At 43.1% G+C, this 17,090-nt stretch overlaps 3 protein-coding genes across 5 annotated transcripts; all 3 read right to left on the bottom strand.

Moving 5' to 3' along the window:
* Positions 1-549: 549 nt before the first annotated feature.
* On the bottom strand, positions 550-9,865 carry ctns (cystinosin, lysosomal cystine transporter). 3 transcript variants are annotated; one of them, XM_068593215.1, is made up of 11 exons: positions 9,805-9,865; positions 8,682-8,783; positions 8,407-8,485; positions 7,195-7,285; positions 6,560-6,663; positions 5,673-5,810; positions 5,195-5,294; positions 3,428-3,547; positions 2,724-2,894; positions 2,339-2,456; positions 550-2,223 (listed from the first exon to the last, which is right to left on the bottom strand). In XM_068593215.1, the coding sequence occupies exons 2-11, from the start codon at positions 8,755-8,757 to the stop codon at positions 2,072-2,074; spliced, it is 1,149 nt and encodes a 382-aa protein (XP_068449316.1). In that variant the 5' UTR covers positions 8,758-8,783; positions 9,805-9,865; the 3' UTR covers positions 550-2,071. The 3 variants fall into 3 exon arrangements, with proteins under 3 accessions (XP_068449316.1, XP_068449318.1, XP_068449317.1); XM_068593217.1 differs by having other exon boundaries at positions 9,831-9,863; XM_068593216.1 differs by having other exon boundaries at positions 8,682-8,796; positions 9,805-9,846.
* A 536-nt stretch (positions 9,866-10,401) lies between these two features.
* ndufa11 (NADH:ubiquinone oxidoreductase subunit A11) lies at positions 10,402-13,050 on the bottom strand. The gene is made up of 4 exons (XM_068593277.1): positions 12,941-13,050; positions 11,728-11,820; positions 11,397-11,519; positions 10,402-10,584 (listed from the first exon to the last, which is right to left on the bottom strand). The coding sequence occupies exons 1-4, from the start codon at positions 13,017-13,019 to the stop codon at positions 10,472-10,474; spliced, it is 408 nt and encodes a 135-aa protein (XP_068449378.1). The 5' UTR covers positions 13,020-13,050; the 3' UTR covers positions 10,402-10,471.
* Positions 13,051-14,295: 1,245 nt separating this feature from the next.
* Positions 14,296-16,886, bottom strand: mrpl55 (mitochondrial ribosomal protein L55). Its single transcript, XM_068593296.1, has 3 exons — positions 16,794-16,886; positions 16,455-16,653; positions 14,296-14,478 (listed from the first exon to the last, which is right to left on the bottom strand). Exons 1-3 carry the CDS (start codon positions 16,847-16,849, stop codon positions 14,329-14,331), a joined length of 405 nt encoding a protein of 134 aa, XP_068449397.1. The 5' UTR covers positions 16,850-16,886; the 3' UTR covers positions 14,296-14,328.
* Between the last annotated feature and the right edge of the window lie 204 nt (positions 16,887-17,090).

The following is a 17,090-nucleotide window of genomic DNA, read 5'->3' as shown; positions in this document are numbered from 1 at the left end:
GGGTCGGGCCTCAGGATTTCCAAAAGGCACAAGCAGTCCGATGATATTGAAAACAAGATACAAGGGAAAGAGAAAAGGCACTTAGTCACATTTCTGAAAACAAAAGACAAAACCAGAGAAGCCCGAAGCAGGGGCCGGTTTTCAAAAGTTTTAATCTGGATCAAACTGATCCAGATTTGGAAATCTCTTTTTCTGCTATCCAGGATCACATAATCCATCTTATTTTTATGACGGTTTTTCAAAGCAATGTGTGATTGGATTACTCTGATCCGGATTCAAACTGTTCAGGATGACCTAATCTGGATTACCTGTGGTCTAAATGGGACTATCACAATGTAGCTATGTAAAGAACAACAGGTGTAGGGTCACTCCAATAAGCTTCATTTGAACAGAAAATAAGACTGAATGGAACAGCAAACAAACAATATAAACATCACCCTCCGTTGTGCATTTCTTGGAAACAGGCAGTCCGCTCATCTGAGACCTACAACAAATAAATAAATTGTCTTTTGGTACAGATTTGTAATCCCTTTATTGTTATTACAGCAATACAGAGACATATTTTGACTTTTTAATGCTATGCATGGACACTTTTTGCCATATTCTATTTTTTGATGGCATACTTTGAAATAGTTTATGGCAATTGTGACACTTGTGACATCCAACATGAGATGGTGTGTTATTGGCTGTCTGGAACAGAGAGACCAGTGTACCCAGTATTCCACCTCTGTTGTCCTCGGGGTCAATCTCTAAATAAATGCTTGACATCATTTCTTTTGTGTAGTATTTCATATCTTTTCCTATATTATTGGGGACAACAGGGTACAGAAGAAATAAAAAATTACATATTTTCATTTTCCTGTATGCATAATTTTTTCTTGGGGTCAATTTGCTCTTTAAAAGACACACCTTACACCATTCATCGAGCTGGAGTTGGGAACCCTCGATAGTTTATTTGACATTGGGGAGTAGAAAACCTACTTCCTACAAGAACTTTGCCATTTCCAACAATGAGGGAGCGGGAATATGGTTCATCAAAAGTGTTATGGGACGAACGTATACAGGTTGCACAGCCACGTTCTAAACCATTTATGCTCTCAATTGAACATGACCATTTAAGAAAAGGTTTTCTATTAGTGACATTTTGCCACAGACCTTATTAAAAATAAAATGGGAGAGAATAAAAATAATATGGAGGAGGCCCCTGATCAGGAGGCATCAAAGTGAGCCCCTTGGAATTGAGCTGTTGTCTGTAACACACCAGCAGACGGGTTACCTTTCAAAAAGTTAAATGCTCCCAGCTTGAACTACAAGGTAGACTGAGGGCCGTTATTGTGACAAAAGGTTCCAGGTCCCACGAACAAACTTGCAGCAATAAGGGGATAAGTGGGTATAACGAGTATCGTCTCCTACAATCCAAACCTCCACTGGACTGGTTGCACTTCATGGCCACTGACCCTTCAGACAATATACACTAAGCCAGACGTGGTATAGAAATATGGGTTGCATGTGATGCACAGTGCAGCATTGCCTGGAATATGCAGGTGTACACTGGTAAGCCCCTTCAGCGTCAGGGCGTGAGGGGAGTCTCGTCATGGCCGAAAGCGAGGAAGTCTCCTTATAAGAAACATCGCCTCCACTGCCTGAGCGTCCTCCTTTAAGAGGCCTCCTCAAGAGGCGGGACGAAGATGGGGAGAAAGGAGATGAGGTTGTACAAACTGTGACATGAGAAAGGCATCTTGATTTCCATTTTGACATTACATTTAATAAAAAAATGTTTATACAATCATCATTGTGTCTGGTTTTCTTGCATCGATCAAAAATTTTCATACAGTGGTAAAAAAAAAAGTGTTGATCCTGAGATATTTAAGATGGTGGCACACGGCGCTCAAAGCAGCTACGAGTGTGAACCTGCTCAAGAGAACTCTGCATCATATCATGATGAAGTCAGCCATGACTCCCACAGGACTTCTCTGGAGCAGATGGAATCATTCATTGTGTGCGCGCTATGTTGAGCGATAGAATTGTCCGTGTGGCTGCTGGTGATTGTGCGTTGACAGACTACAGTCCGTCAACCGTCTTTTTCTTGCTCTGCAAAGGCTTCGTACGATGGCAGCTGTCTGTAGAGGCAGTAGTGCTGAATTATGAAGATGATGTCGAACACCACAGAGAGCAGACCCAGGCCGAACTTTGTGGGATCGCCGAATATCAGCCTCCACTCGTCTGAGGAGAGACACAGTTAGTACGGCTCCAGCAGTCAGATACATAGTGGAGTTGTGACCGATGTCACGGTATCATCATTCACTCTTACACCAGGAAATACACAACACAAAGTTACCATTGTTGTAAGACTCTAGGAGCATCTGTAGAATACTGAGGGTTCCTCCGGTGAAGTCCAGCAACACGTTGCCTATACTCCATCCTTCAGTGCTCTGCTTCATGTAGTTCATGTACGCCTGGAGAAACACACACCGCCCTCTGACAGTGATTTTTCATCCCACGAACAATCACTTAAATACTGGAGCACATTGTGTGGAATGTTTTTACAGTCTCAGCCAACATAAACTGAACATTGTATTGAGTCATTTCTGCATGACTGCTGTAGTCCAATGTATCACACTGTCCAGGTGTTTCCATGGTGTGTATGTGTGTGTGTGCGCGCGCGTGCGTGCGTGCGTGTGTGTGTGTGTGTGCGTGCGTGCGTGCGTGCGTGTGTGTGTTACCTGTGGCACATATTTGACTAGAGTGACTCCTAGCTTAATGTAGGAGAAGTAGTAGAGGTAATCCAACCAGGTGATCTGTTTGGCTACAGCCAGGAACAAGCTGACCAGGGCGAAGGTCCAGCCAATCAGCAACAGGACCTTGGCCGTACAGGACACCTTCTGACCCCCCCTCTGGCAGAGAGCGGACACAGAGGATTAACCCGTCAGACACATCCACGCACAAACACACACATGAAGGAATCACATACTTAAGCAGTAACTTTCATCTTGTGTTAATTTTGGCGGCCCCTGTGGACAGAAGCGGTAGTGTCTCCGAGCGCCACAGTCCCTGAAGGATAGCTCTGGGACTAGATGACAGGGTCAAGAATAACTAGACAGGAATAGATAGTCTCAATGATGTTTGCTCTTTCCATTCACTTATTATTCAAAAGCATCACTCTAAGGAAATACTCGAAAGAAAGCCCACAACAACAAGGCTATGTTTGGGCCTTATTTTCTGCAGAATCACCCATCAGTATATGCAGGGGAACGCAAACACATTATTTGGAGAAATAAACTTTTTCTTTTAAGTCTCCTGCAAAGGGGCTACTGTTGGAGCAGACTAGTGTTAGCTTCCTTTGAATAATAGTAACGTTTGCCAATTTAATAACCGGCTCTGAGCCTCATGATCGTATGATTGTGAGTATCTGATTACTGACACACACCTCGTACACAGCCGCCTGGCTGATGTAGACCAAACACAGCAGGACAGCGTGGACACTGAAGAAGACGTCGTTAGCGCTGACGGGGTTAATTCCATTGGGGTTTTTCTTCAGAAACTCCTCCTGCAGAGCGGACACACACAGACACTTTACACTGCACATGTTTCAGAGACAAACGCTGTGAGCTGACCTGCCGTCCAAACCTCCAACTGGGAAACAGGGGCAACATTGATCAGATAGGAAATCATGGAAGTCAGGGGTCAAAATAATAATTATTATTACATAATGAAATTGTCCCAATAAACATAAAAATATGCTTAAAAAACACTTCACCTTACATTAAAACCTTTTGAGCTCCAAAGTGCCCCACACGAGGCATGAGCTTTGAGAATTTAGCAGGTCTGTGTTCAAGTAGTAAAATGAACCCCAAATGAGTTCTAATACTTGTGTTATTTTATATCATTTTTTTTCAGAATTTTTTTGTGAAAAGATTTTTAAAAGATAAAATAAAAAAAGCCTTGGCCTGTTACTAACGATTTTAGCCCCAAAAAAACTGTGTCATTCGGTTCAAAAATGGAAAAGTTAGAAGCTTTATGCCTAAACATGCTCTGATTGGTTGAAGTCTGTATCCAAAATCTGCAAAATCCCGCCTTAAGACGTGTGACGCATATAAAAAATAAAAAAAACAGGAAATGATCTGCCCCAGTTTGCACTATTCAATATGTTTCGGCCATACCTTGTTAGATTCGTACAGATTTGCAGAAAAACATAGATGTGTTTATTATTGAAATCTGACTTTCTGAAGTGTATTTATTAACAGAAAGGCGATAAGTAACTTTTGCTCCAAAAAGTGATGGCAAGGTTTTTTGAGGTAACGGGTTTTATGTAACTACATAAACTTAACAGATTTTTTTTTGTTTTGTTCGGATAGATCTCTTCCTACAAGTCTTTACTGTATTTTAGTAATTTAAATGAAGTCAATCAACGATGTGGCTCCGGAGATATTGTAGGGAACGTCACTTGACCTTTTTTTTTTTTATCATTTCCTTGTCTGATAATGGGTGCAGCAGGTTTTAGGGGGGCATGCGGGCTCGGGAATATATATATATATATATATATATATATATATATATATATATATATATATATATATATATATATATAATAAAAGTATACAAATTTAGATAAAACAAGTAACTAAATACGTACAGATGCAACAAGTTAAAAAAAATAATAATAATAATAATAAGTAAAGTAAAGTGCACGGAATTAAGTTATTGATTGTATTGATTGTGCAGGGGAGAAAACGGAAGGGAAGGTCCTGGGGGAGACAGAGTCAGTCAGTGGGGGACCCGGGCTGTGTTGATGAGCCCGACTGCTGATGGAAACAAACTGTTTGTGTGACAGGAGGTCTTGGTCCTGATGGACCTCAGCCTCCAGCCAGAGGGAAGGGGGAAGGGACTCAAAGAGTTACTATTTACCATAATGATCAGTCATGTCATGTCTAAGGACATCGGCCATCTGGCAAAATGCATTTCTAATTTCAATGATGTCATTTCCTGATGAAGTGTCTTTCTGCTGGGCTGAACTTCTTCTCAGAGTTTCACAATAAAACTCCTCTAGTAGTTTTCGGGGCACAATCACCTCACCACTTAATCTGAACTTGTGATGTCATGCGGTCTCTCCAGACCCAACAGTACTGATCATGACCGGTACACTGAGCCGCATGTGTACCAAGAGGGCAGTGCCACTTTAAAAGCATGACGTTACCTTTATATAAGGCACCCAGAACAGTCCTACGTTGAAGACACTGTAGGCAATGAAGCCCGTCAGGTTCAGAGCCAGGAAGTCAAAGTTGAGACCTACAACGCTGAAAACAAACATGTGGCTTTGATTTGTCAGTTTATTGGACCTGTTGCATATTATACCATCTCAATCCTGTCAGCAATCTGTCTAATGACGGCAAACACAAGTAAATCATTCTGTAATGATGTAATATGCTACCAGCTGATGTAACCTAAGCAGACATACTGCTAAAGCTGCTGAGCATCCATCAGGAGTGTATGATGAAAGAAGCAATGTGTGAAATGTAGACGCGTGCTGCAAAGCAATTGTTTACCTCTACCACTAAGTTATCAAAAAATCCAATTACTAAGTAACAGCAGGGCAAGATTATACGGATTGAAACAGTAGAGCTGTAAATGCTACCCAATCCCAAGCTGCTGCATGCATGGATGAAAAAATCTACCTCTTCCTCCTGTAGTTTTCCCAGACCTGTGGATAGAAGGACACCGACCAGGCCAGAAAGTAAATCCAGCCAATCACCTGGCTGATGGTCAACAGGATGCTGCTATGGACGACTACGAAGTGGATCCTAGTGGACGAACTAGAGGAGAGAGAGAGAGAGAGAGAGAGAGAGAGAGAGAGAGAGAGAGAGAGAGAGAGAGAGAGAGAGAGAGAGAGTCAGGCCTTAAGACATGTGACAGTGAAGTACAGCACGACTTACAGGATACCCATATGGCATTGGTAGGCCGTCAGCCTCCTCTTTTGGCCTCAAGACAATCACAAAGTATAGCTGTTTTATAATGTAATGTGTTTTTTACAAATACACTACATGTATTATAATTATTTTTCCCGATTAGCCTATTTTGTCATTGCACAGCTTGCTCCGTTGCTCAAGCCTGCTGCTTCCAGCCTACTGTGTGGCCGCTGGATCTGGTTAAGACCGCTTGATCAATCACATTCCACCGCGCAGCAACAGCTGATCGGCTGACGCGACTATGACTCTATAAAACTATGCGTTTTTGCTGCCGGAGTTGGGAAATTTCAACTTGCGCAGCGACACCAGTTCGCCCCGCGGCCGACTCACTGTTCATGCTGCCTCTACGCGTCTGCCCGCTGGAAAGTACGCGTCTACGCAGCTTCTACGATGCTGTGCATTGACTTAGCATGTAATCTCGGCACGCATCGAAATCTTGACGCGTTCGGTGTGAACACATCATAAGACTGACACTATGCGGGTTCGTGTCGGGGCCGGCCTGATTTAGAGGCTCAAACCTACACCTGTGTAGGAAGTGATGAAAGAAAGAGAAAGTGCTTGATGTCACTGCGAGCTGCTTCTGTGCAGACACCCACCTGTCGAGGTCTGTGTAGTTGCTCAACAGGTATGTGGTCACCTGACCGACATCGTGGGCCGCCACATTGAAATTGACAGAGGCTGCCTCCACTGCCAGCAACACCTAAACAACAACAAGAGCTTTTAGTCTGATGGTGGCGCTGGAGGAAAGCTGCAGTTGATACAGAATTTGATCTGCAGAAATGTGGAGTTTGCAGCAGCGCAGACATGAGTACATGACGGAAAGTGAAAATGAAAGAAATACACATTTAGTCAAAACTATAAGGGATAGTCAGATTATAGTACGGTGCAGTTACTCTGTAAAGAGCTTGGATGTTGTTTTCAGTTGCTGCAAACTTTAGCGCCAACTTACAAACTTACACCGAAGAGCTGAGTGTCTGTACATGTCCAGATGTAACGTGTCCATATGCAACATGTAACATGTTCACATGTAACGTGTCCAAATGCAACATGTAACATGTTCACATGTAACGTGTCCAAATGCAACATGTAATATTTCCACATGCAACATGTCCACACGCAACATGTAACATGTCCACATGCAACATGTAACATGTACACATGCAACATATCCACATGCAACATGTCCAAATGCAACATGCAGCACAGCTCCTTGTGCTCTGTGTCGTGTTACCTGCTCAGGCACGGTGATGACAGACGAGGAGTTCGGCTTGGAGCAGAAGGTCACATTAAACCGGATCATGGCCGACTGGTTGAGAGGGGAACTAGAGGAAGACACACAAGTGAGAACACTGACAGCTGCTTTTAGAACCTCTAGGAGCACACATCTGGAGACAACATCTGTTCCTGCACAAGCACCTAGGTTCACTTCTTTCATTCACTTGCTGAGCAGATTGTCTTTCTGAGGTTTTACCTTCACCGTGAGACAAAAGCAGCCCAGCAGCACTGTGTGGAGTGTACCACACCTACAGCTCAGTAGAACTAGTGTCCGCTTCCTTATTCACCATCAGACCCCAGTTGGATAAAGGTTGAAGCTGTGGTTTCAAAGAGTCACATTAAAAACCTGCAAACTACAGCAGATCTTGATCTGAGATTGCCTTTTAGAGTGTAGCCTGTGTGGACTCAGACTGTGGACCTGATGAAGTCATGGATTGTTTAAAGATAGCATATAATTATCATTTTCTGCTTCACACTTTAATGCAGAGGTTCTATTGACACGATTCAATGTTTAAATTGCATTAAAAATGTATATTTAGAACTCTTAATCGACAGCAAAGCTCCAAACTAACCATTTTCACCACTGTCCTCAAGTCAGTGGAAACCGCACACATTTGAGATGTTTAAATATTACTTTGTTACTTTCTGGAGTGGTTATTCGGATAAAAACACAGCAATCAAATGATTGTTTATTTATCAAAAAAATAAATCATGTCACTGAAGAACTTCCACAGCGACGAGATGCTGTTGATAGCATTCCATGTGGCGGTGGAACACGTCCCTAAATGTGACAGAAGACTGACCCCGGCCGACCAACTGATAACTTGCAAAAACTCAAACGGCTGGTGTAAAATAACATGAACATTTCCATATTACTGAACATGTGCTTAAAGAAGCTCATGAAGTTACAGTGAAGGCTTTTGGCAGACTGTAAAAAGTTTACTTCCATTAAAAAGAACGGCCGAGCAGACAGAAACCGCTCTTATTGGTAACCTCCTACAATGGCATCAGTTAGTGCAGTGGTTCTCAAACTGTGGGGCGCAACCCTCTAGTGGGCCGCGGAGGTATTATATTGAGGTGGTTCTCAAAAGTTTGAGAACCACTAAGTTAGCGTGAGAGCAGCTAACGCTTCACGCACTAGCTCTTTGCTGTGCGTCTCTGTATTTACCTGGCTGTTATGGTGACGTTGGCCTTCGAGTTCTTCTCAAGTGTGACAGACTCTGGAGCTAACAGATACACACTGGTCTCTGGAGGACAGATGGAGAAACATCATGAACAGACAACCAATCAAGAGGCTCACTCTGACCCTCATCGTGAGGTTACTACCTGCTACATGGTTATCGTTCTTAAGACCTCAACATTTACTGGGTGGGAAAACAACAACAGGTTCCATTTTCAGAGCCAGATGTAGTGTCATGGAACCAAACCCAGAGCGGCCCTCACCTGAGACGCTGGTCAGCGTCCACAGGAGCAGCAGCAGAGCAGGGAGCCGTCTCTTCTCCAGGCCGGGACTTGCCATCTCTGCTGAATGATGGACGCTGACACCTACAGGACACACCTGTTGTTAAACAAACTTTTTACATAATTATTTACACATACAATTACATACAATAAACTAATCAATTAAATTTACTGATTGATGATTGCTAATGACGCGGCATGTTTCCACAAAGCGGCCACAGAATGTCTGCTGCTTTGAAGTTAATTCAATACTTTTTAACTCCAATAGAGTGCATGGCCCAAGGGCCCACCTAAAAGTAAATATCTGTAGGACACAAAGAACCTTGGGCATTTACACATCAACATGTGACAACATCTGTATACTCAACACTGTGGTGGAACAGGGACAGTCACTGGATTTTTAAGTTAATTTCTTCTTTTTTTTTAGTTCAATCTACATGACCAGGTCTACATGATGTGGGTCTACATGACCAGGTCTACATGACTGGGTCTACATGATGCGGGTGTACATGACTGGGTCTATGTGATGTGGGTCTTCATGACCGGGTCTACGTGACGTGGGTCTACGTGACCAGGTCTATATGATGCGGGTCTACATGACCGGGTCAACATGATGTAGATCTACATGATGGAGTCTGCATGACCAGGTCTACATGATGCGGGTCTACATGATGGAGTCTACATGACCAGGTCTACATGATGCAGGTCTACATGACCAGGTCTACATGATGCGGGTGTACATGACCAGGTCTACATGATGTGGGTCTACATTATGTAGATCTACATGATGGTGTCGACATGACCAGGTCTATATGATGCGGGTCTACATGACCGTGTCAACATGATGTAGATCTACATGACCAGGTCTACATGACGCGGTTCATCAACGGGTCTACATGATGGGAGTCTACATGACCAGGTGTCATGGAGTCTACATAACCAGGTGTCATGGAGTCTACATGACGCGGTACTACATGACAGTAACGCAGTACGTGGCAGTAATTACACGGCAGTAACGTAGTAACTAACGTTAGATACATGACAGTAACGCAGGATATGATAGTAACGTACATGTATCTAGACTAACAAACACAAAGGAACTCACGCCAGCTGAGTTGGCTGCTTCCTCACCGGCAGGTCACGAGACACTTGCGAGTTTGTTTTCCTCCTCTTCTTTTCGGTCGGGCTTCTTCTTCTTCAACGAGGATTTACGGCAGCAGTATCCGTCACGTCGCAGTGCTGCCACCCTCTGGAGATAGAACATTACTGCACCATCTTCCTTCGAGAGCGCTCAAGGATTCCTTTTCCTTTCCCTCCACTCTAGAACACTTATTGATTTCATCACTTCTTTTTCAGCCCCATAACGTATCAACTCATCGAGTACACAATAGAACTTCCTGAGGTGAATGTGTCCCACTCCCACTGTGGTCCACTTTACCTTGTGAATGAAAACAAAGACTGACCAATGGATTGTTGAAGCAATAAATAAATAAAAAGCATTGCTAACTGTTCTTTTGATAAGTGTGGGTGGTTGTCTTGTCAGAGGTTTATTTAAAAGGGGGAACACATGGAGCGATTTCCCATTCATTCTAATTATTCATTTAGTTTAAGTTTTTCTTTTTATAACACACACACACACACCCCTTTATTGTAGATTTCAAGATGTCTTCACTTCCTAGAACTAAGACACAACCCTCAAGAGTTGATTTCACAATAACTTTATTACATGAACTCTTTTTACAACATAGTTAAATGTACAGCCATCCTTCTCTTTATAGCTTGGGGAGTCCAGCTAACCTCCATCCCTCCATCTTGCCCACTTTAGTGAAGAAGGCCAGTGTGCCCAGACACAGACACGCTGACGTACCGGTCATAGCACTGTGGGCTGGAGACAGACACACAGACACACAGACACACACACACACACGTTGTTAAATTTTTTTTACATAATTATTAAAAACATACACTTCTCAGCCATGAAACAGTAATATAAATAAAAAACATTAAACTAATCAATTAAATGTACAAATTGATGATTGCTAATGACGTGGCATGTTTCCACAAAGCGGCCACAGAATTATGTCTGCTGCTTTGAAGTCTAATTCAATATTTTTTAACTCCAATAGAATGCATTGCCCAAGGGCCCACTTAAAAAGGAAAATATTTGTACGTAATGGTTTCTGTGTCAAGAGACAGTTCCACTAAATGTAGTCGACTTCTCATGTTTTAACAAGGATATGCAAGGCACTGTACTCAAGTCATATTCTAGTGCATTCGCTTAAAAAATTCACACTTTTGGGAGGGGGGGGGGGGTCGAATGTGATTCTATAGACTCGTCAAAGAGAGGTGCCTAAATGAGTACCGACAGGAAGAGAACAAGTGTGTGAACGCGGTGTCACAGCATCTTGTTTCTGCTCCCTGCTGCTGCTAATACATTAAGCTCAGCATAACCATGGAGTCCAATCTTTCACTACTTGCACTCCTGGAAGACATATTGTGTATTGCTTGGAAAAATTGTACCCGGTGTTAAACCAGGCTAAAGCCTGTGGCATCCATTAACAGCCCCTCCCCTGCTCTGTGTCATGGCTGTGGGGGAGCTCTCCATACATACACACAACTCACAACCGTCGACTACAACACCCTCAACGATTGCGGATCTCAGGCGAGGTCGGGAGAAAGCAGAGCTAGCATACTTACTCTTGGCTCCCAAGAAGATGCCAGAGGCACAGCCACCAATGAAGTAGTTCAGCGGCTCGTCTGGGGCTTCCCGGACATGAGCACTGAGACAAGTGGCCATGCCAAAAATGGCTCCCATGGAGGCTGGAACCACACAGACCGACCACACATATCAGCTTTACACAAGTTCATACAATATGTGGAAGTTTCAACATTTCTACCTGCCACAATGTAATTCGTATGGAACGCTTTAGAAATGTTCACAGTGAATAGAATCATTGTATTCCTGTGTTTTAAAGCAGAACACTGTAATAGCGCTTGGTCTTAAATAGCGATGAATATTCATATTCACCCAAGGTAACCGTTGCGTTGGTAGCCCTTTGTAGTGCTTCCAGTGCAGAATCAGGCTGGAATGCCACTATGTGATAGGCTGAACCAACAAGGCCTGAAAACACAGAGAAACCCACAAAACAATGACAAACTTAAAATCAACAATATAGTCTGAGTTCTACTTGAAGCTGACCAAGGACTCTGATGCTGTATTCACACCGAAGGCGTCAAGATTTCGACGTGCGTCGAGATTACATGTAAAGTCAATGCACAGCCGAGTCGAAGCTGCGTAGACTCGTATTTTCCAGCGGGCAGCGCGTCAGACGCGTAGAAGCAGCACGAACAGCCCGTTGGTCGCGGGGCGAATTCGGGTTGACGTGCGAGTTGAAATTTCCCAACTCCGGCAGCAACTATGACGTTTGTTGCGTCAGCCAATCAGCGTTGAGATGTTCCGCTCGTCACCACCGTCCTGCCGGTGCTGAATCAAACTGCTGCCGGTCACCCGGAAGGAGCGCTGATAGCGGCTTCATTCAGGCGCTGTTGTGGTACTACAGATAATAGTATGAACCCAAACACCATACAGTTTTCTGTTCCAACGTTTTTGTGACTTCCACAAGTATGAAGCAGATTTAGTGGTTATTTCATTTACAGTCTATAACGGAAAAGATCGCTCAATTTTCCAGAGAGAAATGGCAGCGAAAAGCCACGCCCCCTTTGTAGCGCCGCGATTAGTCTTGCTGCTTTTGGTGTGAACACACTTTTTCTCGACGCGCATCGGAAAAAAAATGGCGACAGAATTTTTTTGACGCGTTCAGTGTGAACGCACAATTAGTCACACTGGACTGAGTCTGTAGCAGTGAGTATGACAGTTGTTTAAGATGGCCCTGGATAAGGAAAAACATAATTGTTGAAATCAGTACATATTAGTGTATCATGGACTTAACTTAATGTATCATAGACTTAACTTAATGTATCATGGTGTTAACTTAATGTATCATATAATTAACCTAATGGATCATAGTGTTACCTTAATGTATCAGAGTTAACTTAATGTATCATAGAGTTAACTTAATGCATCATCGTGTTAACGTATAACCTGAACGCAGTCCCTGTAGCGTTTAGCATTAGCTTAAACATTCACAATAGTTAACGCAATTATATTTCTTGCCTCAGCGCACCAAGCTGCATCTACAGCCGAGAGAACCCGCTTTCGTTATATCAACAATGATATTTACCTAAAGCAGTGGCTAGTTTGGTTGTGATCCATGTTTTTTCGATACAGTCTGTGCCCTCTGGTTCGTCCCAGTACCCCATTTTGGACTGAGCAAGGACGCGATCGAAGGAGTGGAACTCTCGCGAGAAAAGTGTTCCTTGTGTGTTTTTGGCCGCCGACGACACCGCTTTGTGGCGTATTGCCGCCCCCTACTGGAATGGAGGGTTAAGGCGTGCACTGGCGCCAGAGGAGAAGGGAAAACAAACCCGTGCTCAACCGCTTTATCCATAAAGTAGTTCATTAAATGACTGTCTTAAATCAGTCACATTGACTCAACAACCTTCCTTTAGTCAATTACTTGTCTCATCTCGTAATGTGCATAAAACACATTTGCACTGGTTCTGGTTGGTGCACATGGTTCTGCTGCTGTTAAGGAAGAGAACCTTATGTTCTAACCTGAATCAGATAATGATGCCCCGTCCTTTTGCAAACACTCTTTTAGTATCTTGTAAAGATGTTTTTCCTGTTGTAACAGCAGGTTACTGTGTACACAGAAGCCTAAATATGCCTTGTTTATATGTTTTAAACTTGCTATGAACTGTTTTGTGCTTTAATATTATCATCACAATCCACTCTATGTTGGACAGGAAAGAAATGTACTTCTGTATGTTCGCGCAAATGGAAATTGACATTAAAGGTGACTATGAAAAAAAAGAAGGGTAAATCTCTTTTCGAGTCTTCCAAGCATGCAAAGCTTTTTTCACTACTTGTCATCATTCACACATTGATGGGAGGAGCTACCATGCAAGGTTCCTCCACCTGCCCATCCGGACTCTCTAACAATTATACAGCAATATAGCAATTTTGTGGGTTAAACACACCGACAAGACTGAGCCCAGAGAGGAACCTCTGATTGAATGACAACACTGCTCCACCACAGTTGTCCCTTTGCGGAGTCAGCTATTATTTTGAGCTATCAGTTCTGTGTGTGTGCGTTTGTTATAATGGACCACATGGATACACATCTTCAAACCCCTTTATTAACTTAAGTTACATATTCCATCAGTAGCAGGTCATTTACACTTCAAGTCCTAACACTCAGCAGCAGAGCTTCGCCTGCTACACGTGGCATGTTAAGTCAGTCATCCTGCCCTAATAAATGTCCTTGGTCTGGCCTTAGTGTCCAGAGACTTAACCTTTTGGAAAAATCATATTTTTTCCAATTTAAACATCCTGTACACAGACGAATGGAATTGTGAGGCTGATCTTTACCGACGCTGGCCCATATATATATATATATATATATATATATATATATATATATATATATATATATATATATATATATATATATATATATATATATATATATATATATATATATATATATATATATAGAAGTCAAAGAAGTTATTTCCTCTTCCAGAATTGGCTGTATTTGTCGACTTTGAAGTCATCTTCATACTGGACCACGGTCTCCTTTTTCGTCTTCTTCACTTCCCTTTTTTTCTGTCTGGCTCGCCGCTCTTCTTCAGACAGCATGGACAGATTGACTGGCATCTGTCAAAACACACAAAAGGAACATGAATAAAAATGTACAGCAAATGAAACATGAGTGGACATACTTTTGGACTCCTATGCTTTGGGAGCAGGGCCCCTCATCTTGAGCATGGAGGTTGTGGTATGTAGTGGTCAGTATTAACAAAGAAGCATGCTGCTTCATGTGATTCATGATACCAGCACTTTATTCATTATCAGGAGGACCGCTTCATACAGTCCTTTGTGGCTTTGGCTGAACTTGATCCAAGTCTGAGAAAATAACCCTGATGAGGTCAAAGTCCCGATGATAACCCTGATGAGGTCAATGCATCTCATGAAGTCAAGCCAATATTTTCAAGTGTTGGATGAAGTGCCATCCTTGTGTTAGCTACATGTGTCGCTGTTGGTTTGTGGCTCTGCAGGAGTTGGTTTTCTGGCCCATAGTGCTTAAAAACAGTACATCACGATGTTACATTAGGCTCGTTTGAGATGAGCCAGTTCTGCGCAGAATTGATCGTGGGTGAACGACCCACAATGCATGCCGGTTAGATTTGTGTCCAACTTACTCCCGCCTTGCTCTGATGTCATGCACACACGGTCAACAATACAATAGGCGGCCGTCAATTTTTATAGCTAGGCGCTGCAGCAGCTCTCCATCGACTGCCTGGCCCAGTGTATGATGGAAAACGCCTGGCTGTCACCACATCAAAGAGCTGATTGGCTCTTAGATCTAACAGCAAACACCACATGTTGTAGAAAATCATTCTTTTACGTGTAGTTGTAATACCTAACGCTCGATTGTTGACTATTAGTTTCAGGTTTAATATAAAAACATATTTTGTGTGGTTTGTAATACAAAATCAGATTTACACAACACATCAAAACAATAATGTGTATTTCACAGGCAGACATACAAAGAACGCAGCTACACACACACACGTTTCTACATACATACATACATACGGTTCAGATAATGGATGGATATATATATATATATATATATATATATATATATATATATATATATATATATATATATATATATATATATATATATATATATATATATATAGGTATAAAATCACAAATGAATAAATCCAATGAATCCAAACGTGATCCGTAAACTACAAGTAGTTTAAAGAGCAGAACTAACAGGAAGTTGTTTTTTTCTGTGACTTCCTGTTAATACTTCGAAGGCAGCTGAAAAACTGTCCGACTTGAACGCAGTTTCTTGTCAACACCTCGCGCAGCGGCCGCCTACTCTCGTCTGGATTCCAGACGAAGCGCAGCTCTAACGAACAAGTGTACTGTCATACACTGCTTTCACACGCCAGGAGACCGGACTGTCCACCTGGTGTGCCCACGTCTGGCATCGTGTAGACTGGCACCCAACTGCACAATGCCACAAGCCTCAGATTTTTTTTCCCCACCCAATGATACGAGTTCGATTCTCGTAAATTAAACGTATTTATGTCTCCTCTCCCCCCCGGCCCTCCTGCCGCCCTCGACTTTATACGAGAAGGTTTTATATTGAATGGCAGAATTAAACAATACCGGCTGTTGACAGGTAGGCTTATACCTTCTGCCTCCCTGCACAGCGGAATCATAATTCTTAGGAATGAACGGACGTTCAGGCGTTTGTCTCTTCAGCCATCAATGCACGGCATTGTTTATTTTAGGACAAGCTGCTCTTCCGTGAGAGTCCGGTAAGACCGAGAGAGAAGAAGAGAGCGAACATCTCCCTTATAAAAGGTAGTGGTGTCATGCGACTTCATGCCATATGAGCCGCAACAGCGCCTCCCCCTGAACAATTGTAATTACATGCATCCATACACTTATCAACTCAACACCGGCAATCAGGAGGACAGCTACGTGTTCTCTCGCTATTCTCAACATCTGCTGTAACGACGACAACATTATACGCTTTCGGTCGAAAGTCGCCAGTTAACATGGTCGCCTGTTAATCCGTAACACCGGTATCAATATGGCATACTGACCATGAGGATGTGTCTGGGTTCCCTGTATCTGATGTGGACGGTGGACCCGTCGGGTCGGACCAGCATCACCGGGTACAGCCTCTCGTACTTCTGGCGGCCGCAGCGCACCACCGACGTCCTGTTGGAGCCGAGCTGAGGGATCTGCGTGTGCAGCGGGGCCGCCTGGCCGAGCTGACGGACGAGCACGGGACACACACACCTGCCCGTAACGAAACACATATCGTTAGCCGGAAACAATACACGTCCGTTCTCGTCTGTGTGGGGACACCAGTATCGCCATGTAGCGGGCTCTCTACTCCTCTACTGACTAGCTGTACTTGAGCAGACAAAATGTCTTACCGTGATAAAACGCCCTGCGGTGAACACAGCTTCAATAAAAACATGTTGGAGAACATGAAACTCTGACCGGAAGCACTTAACGCGAAGGGCAAATTCTTCTTCTTCTTTTGGTTTAACTATAGTTTGCAACCAGAAAGGCGCATACCGACATCTAGTGTGCTGGAGGGTGGGCTGTTCCTTCTTTACCAAATACATGAACATACAAAACGTGACGTCTCATACCATACCAGCGTACGTGTGAAAAGTTAACAGAAAAGAAGAAAAACAATCTACAAATCTAATTGAAATAAAAAAATA

This window comes from Clinocottus analis, unplaced genomic scaffold (assembly GCF_023055335.1).
Source record: "Clinocottus analis isolate CAN_PGR_092001 unplaced genomic scaffold, fCliAna1.0.p SCAF_29, whole genome shotgun sequence".
Classification (NCBI taxonomy): domain Eukaryota; kingdom Metazoa; phylum Chordata; class Actinopteri; order Perciformes; family Cottidae; genus Clinocottus; species Clinocottus analis.
This window is presented reverse-complemented; position numbering and strand designations above follow the sequence as displayed.

Coding starts and splice junctions, on each gene's coding strand:
- ctns (XM_068593215.1), bottom strand. CDS start 8,757: ATGGCAAGTCCCGGCCTGGAGAAGAGACGGCTCCCTGCTCTGCTGCTG. Junction 8,486..8,681: donor GACGCTGACCAGCGTCTCAG/GTGAGGGCCGCT, acceptor TCTGTCCTCCAG/AGACCAGTGTGTATCTGTTA. Junction 6,664..7,194: donor TCATCACCGTGCCTGAGCAG/GTAACACGACAC, acceptor GTTGTTGTTTAG/GTGTTGCTGGCAGTGGAGGC.
- ndufa11 (XM_068593277.1), bottom strand. CDS start 13,019: ATGGGGTACTGGGACGAACCAGAGGGCACAGACTGTATCGAAAAAACA. Junction 11,821..12,940: donor CAAACTAGCCACTGCTTTAG/GTAAATATCATT, acceptor CTGTGTTTTCAG/GCCTTGTTGGTTCAGCCTAT. Junction 11,520..11,727: donor CAACGCAACGGTTACCTTGG/GTGAATATGAAT, acceptor GTGTGGTTCCAG/CCTCCATGGGAGCCATTTTT.
- mrpl55 (XM_068593296.1), bottom strand. CDS start 16,849: ATGTTCTCCAACATGTTTTTATTGAAGCTGTGTTCACCGCAGGGCGTT. Junction 16,654..16,793: donor CCGCAGGGCGTTTTATCACG/GTAAGACATTTT, acceptor CGTTACGGGCAG/GTGTGTGTGTCCCGTGCTCG. Junction 14,479..16,454: donor AACCCAGACACATCCTCATG/GTCAGTATGCCA, acceptor GTGTTTTGACAG/ATGCCAGTCAATCTGTCCAT.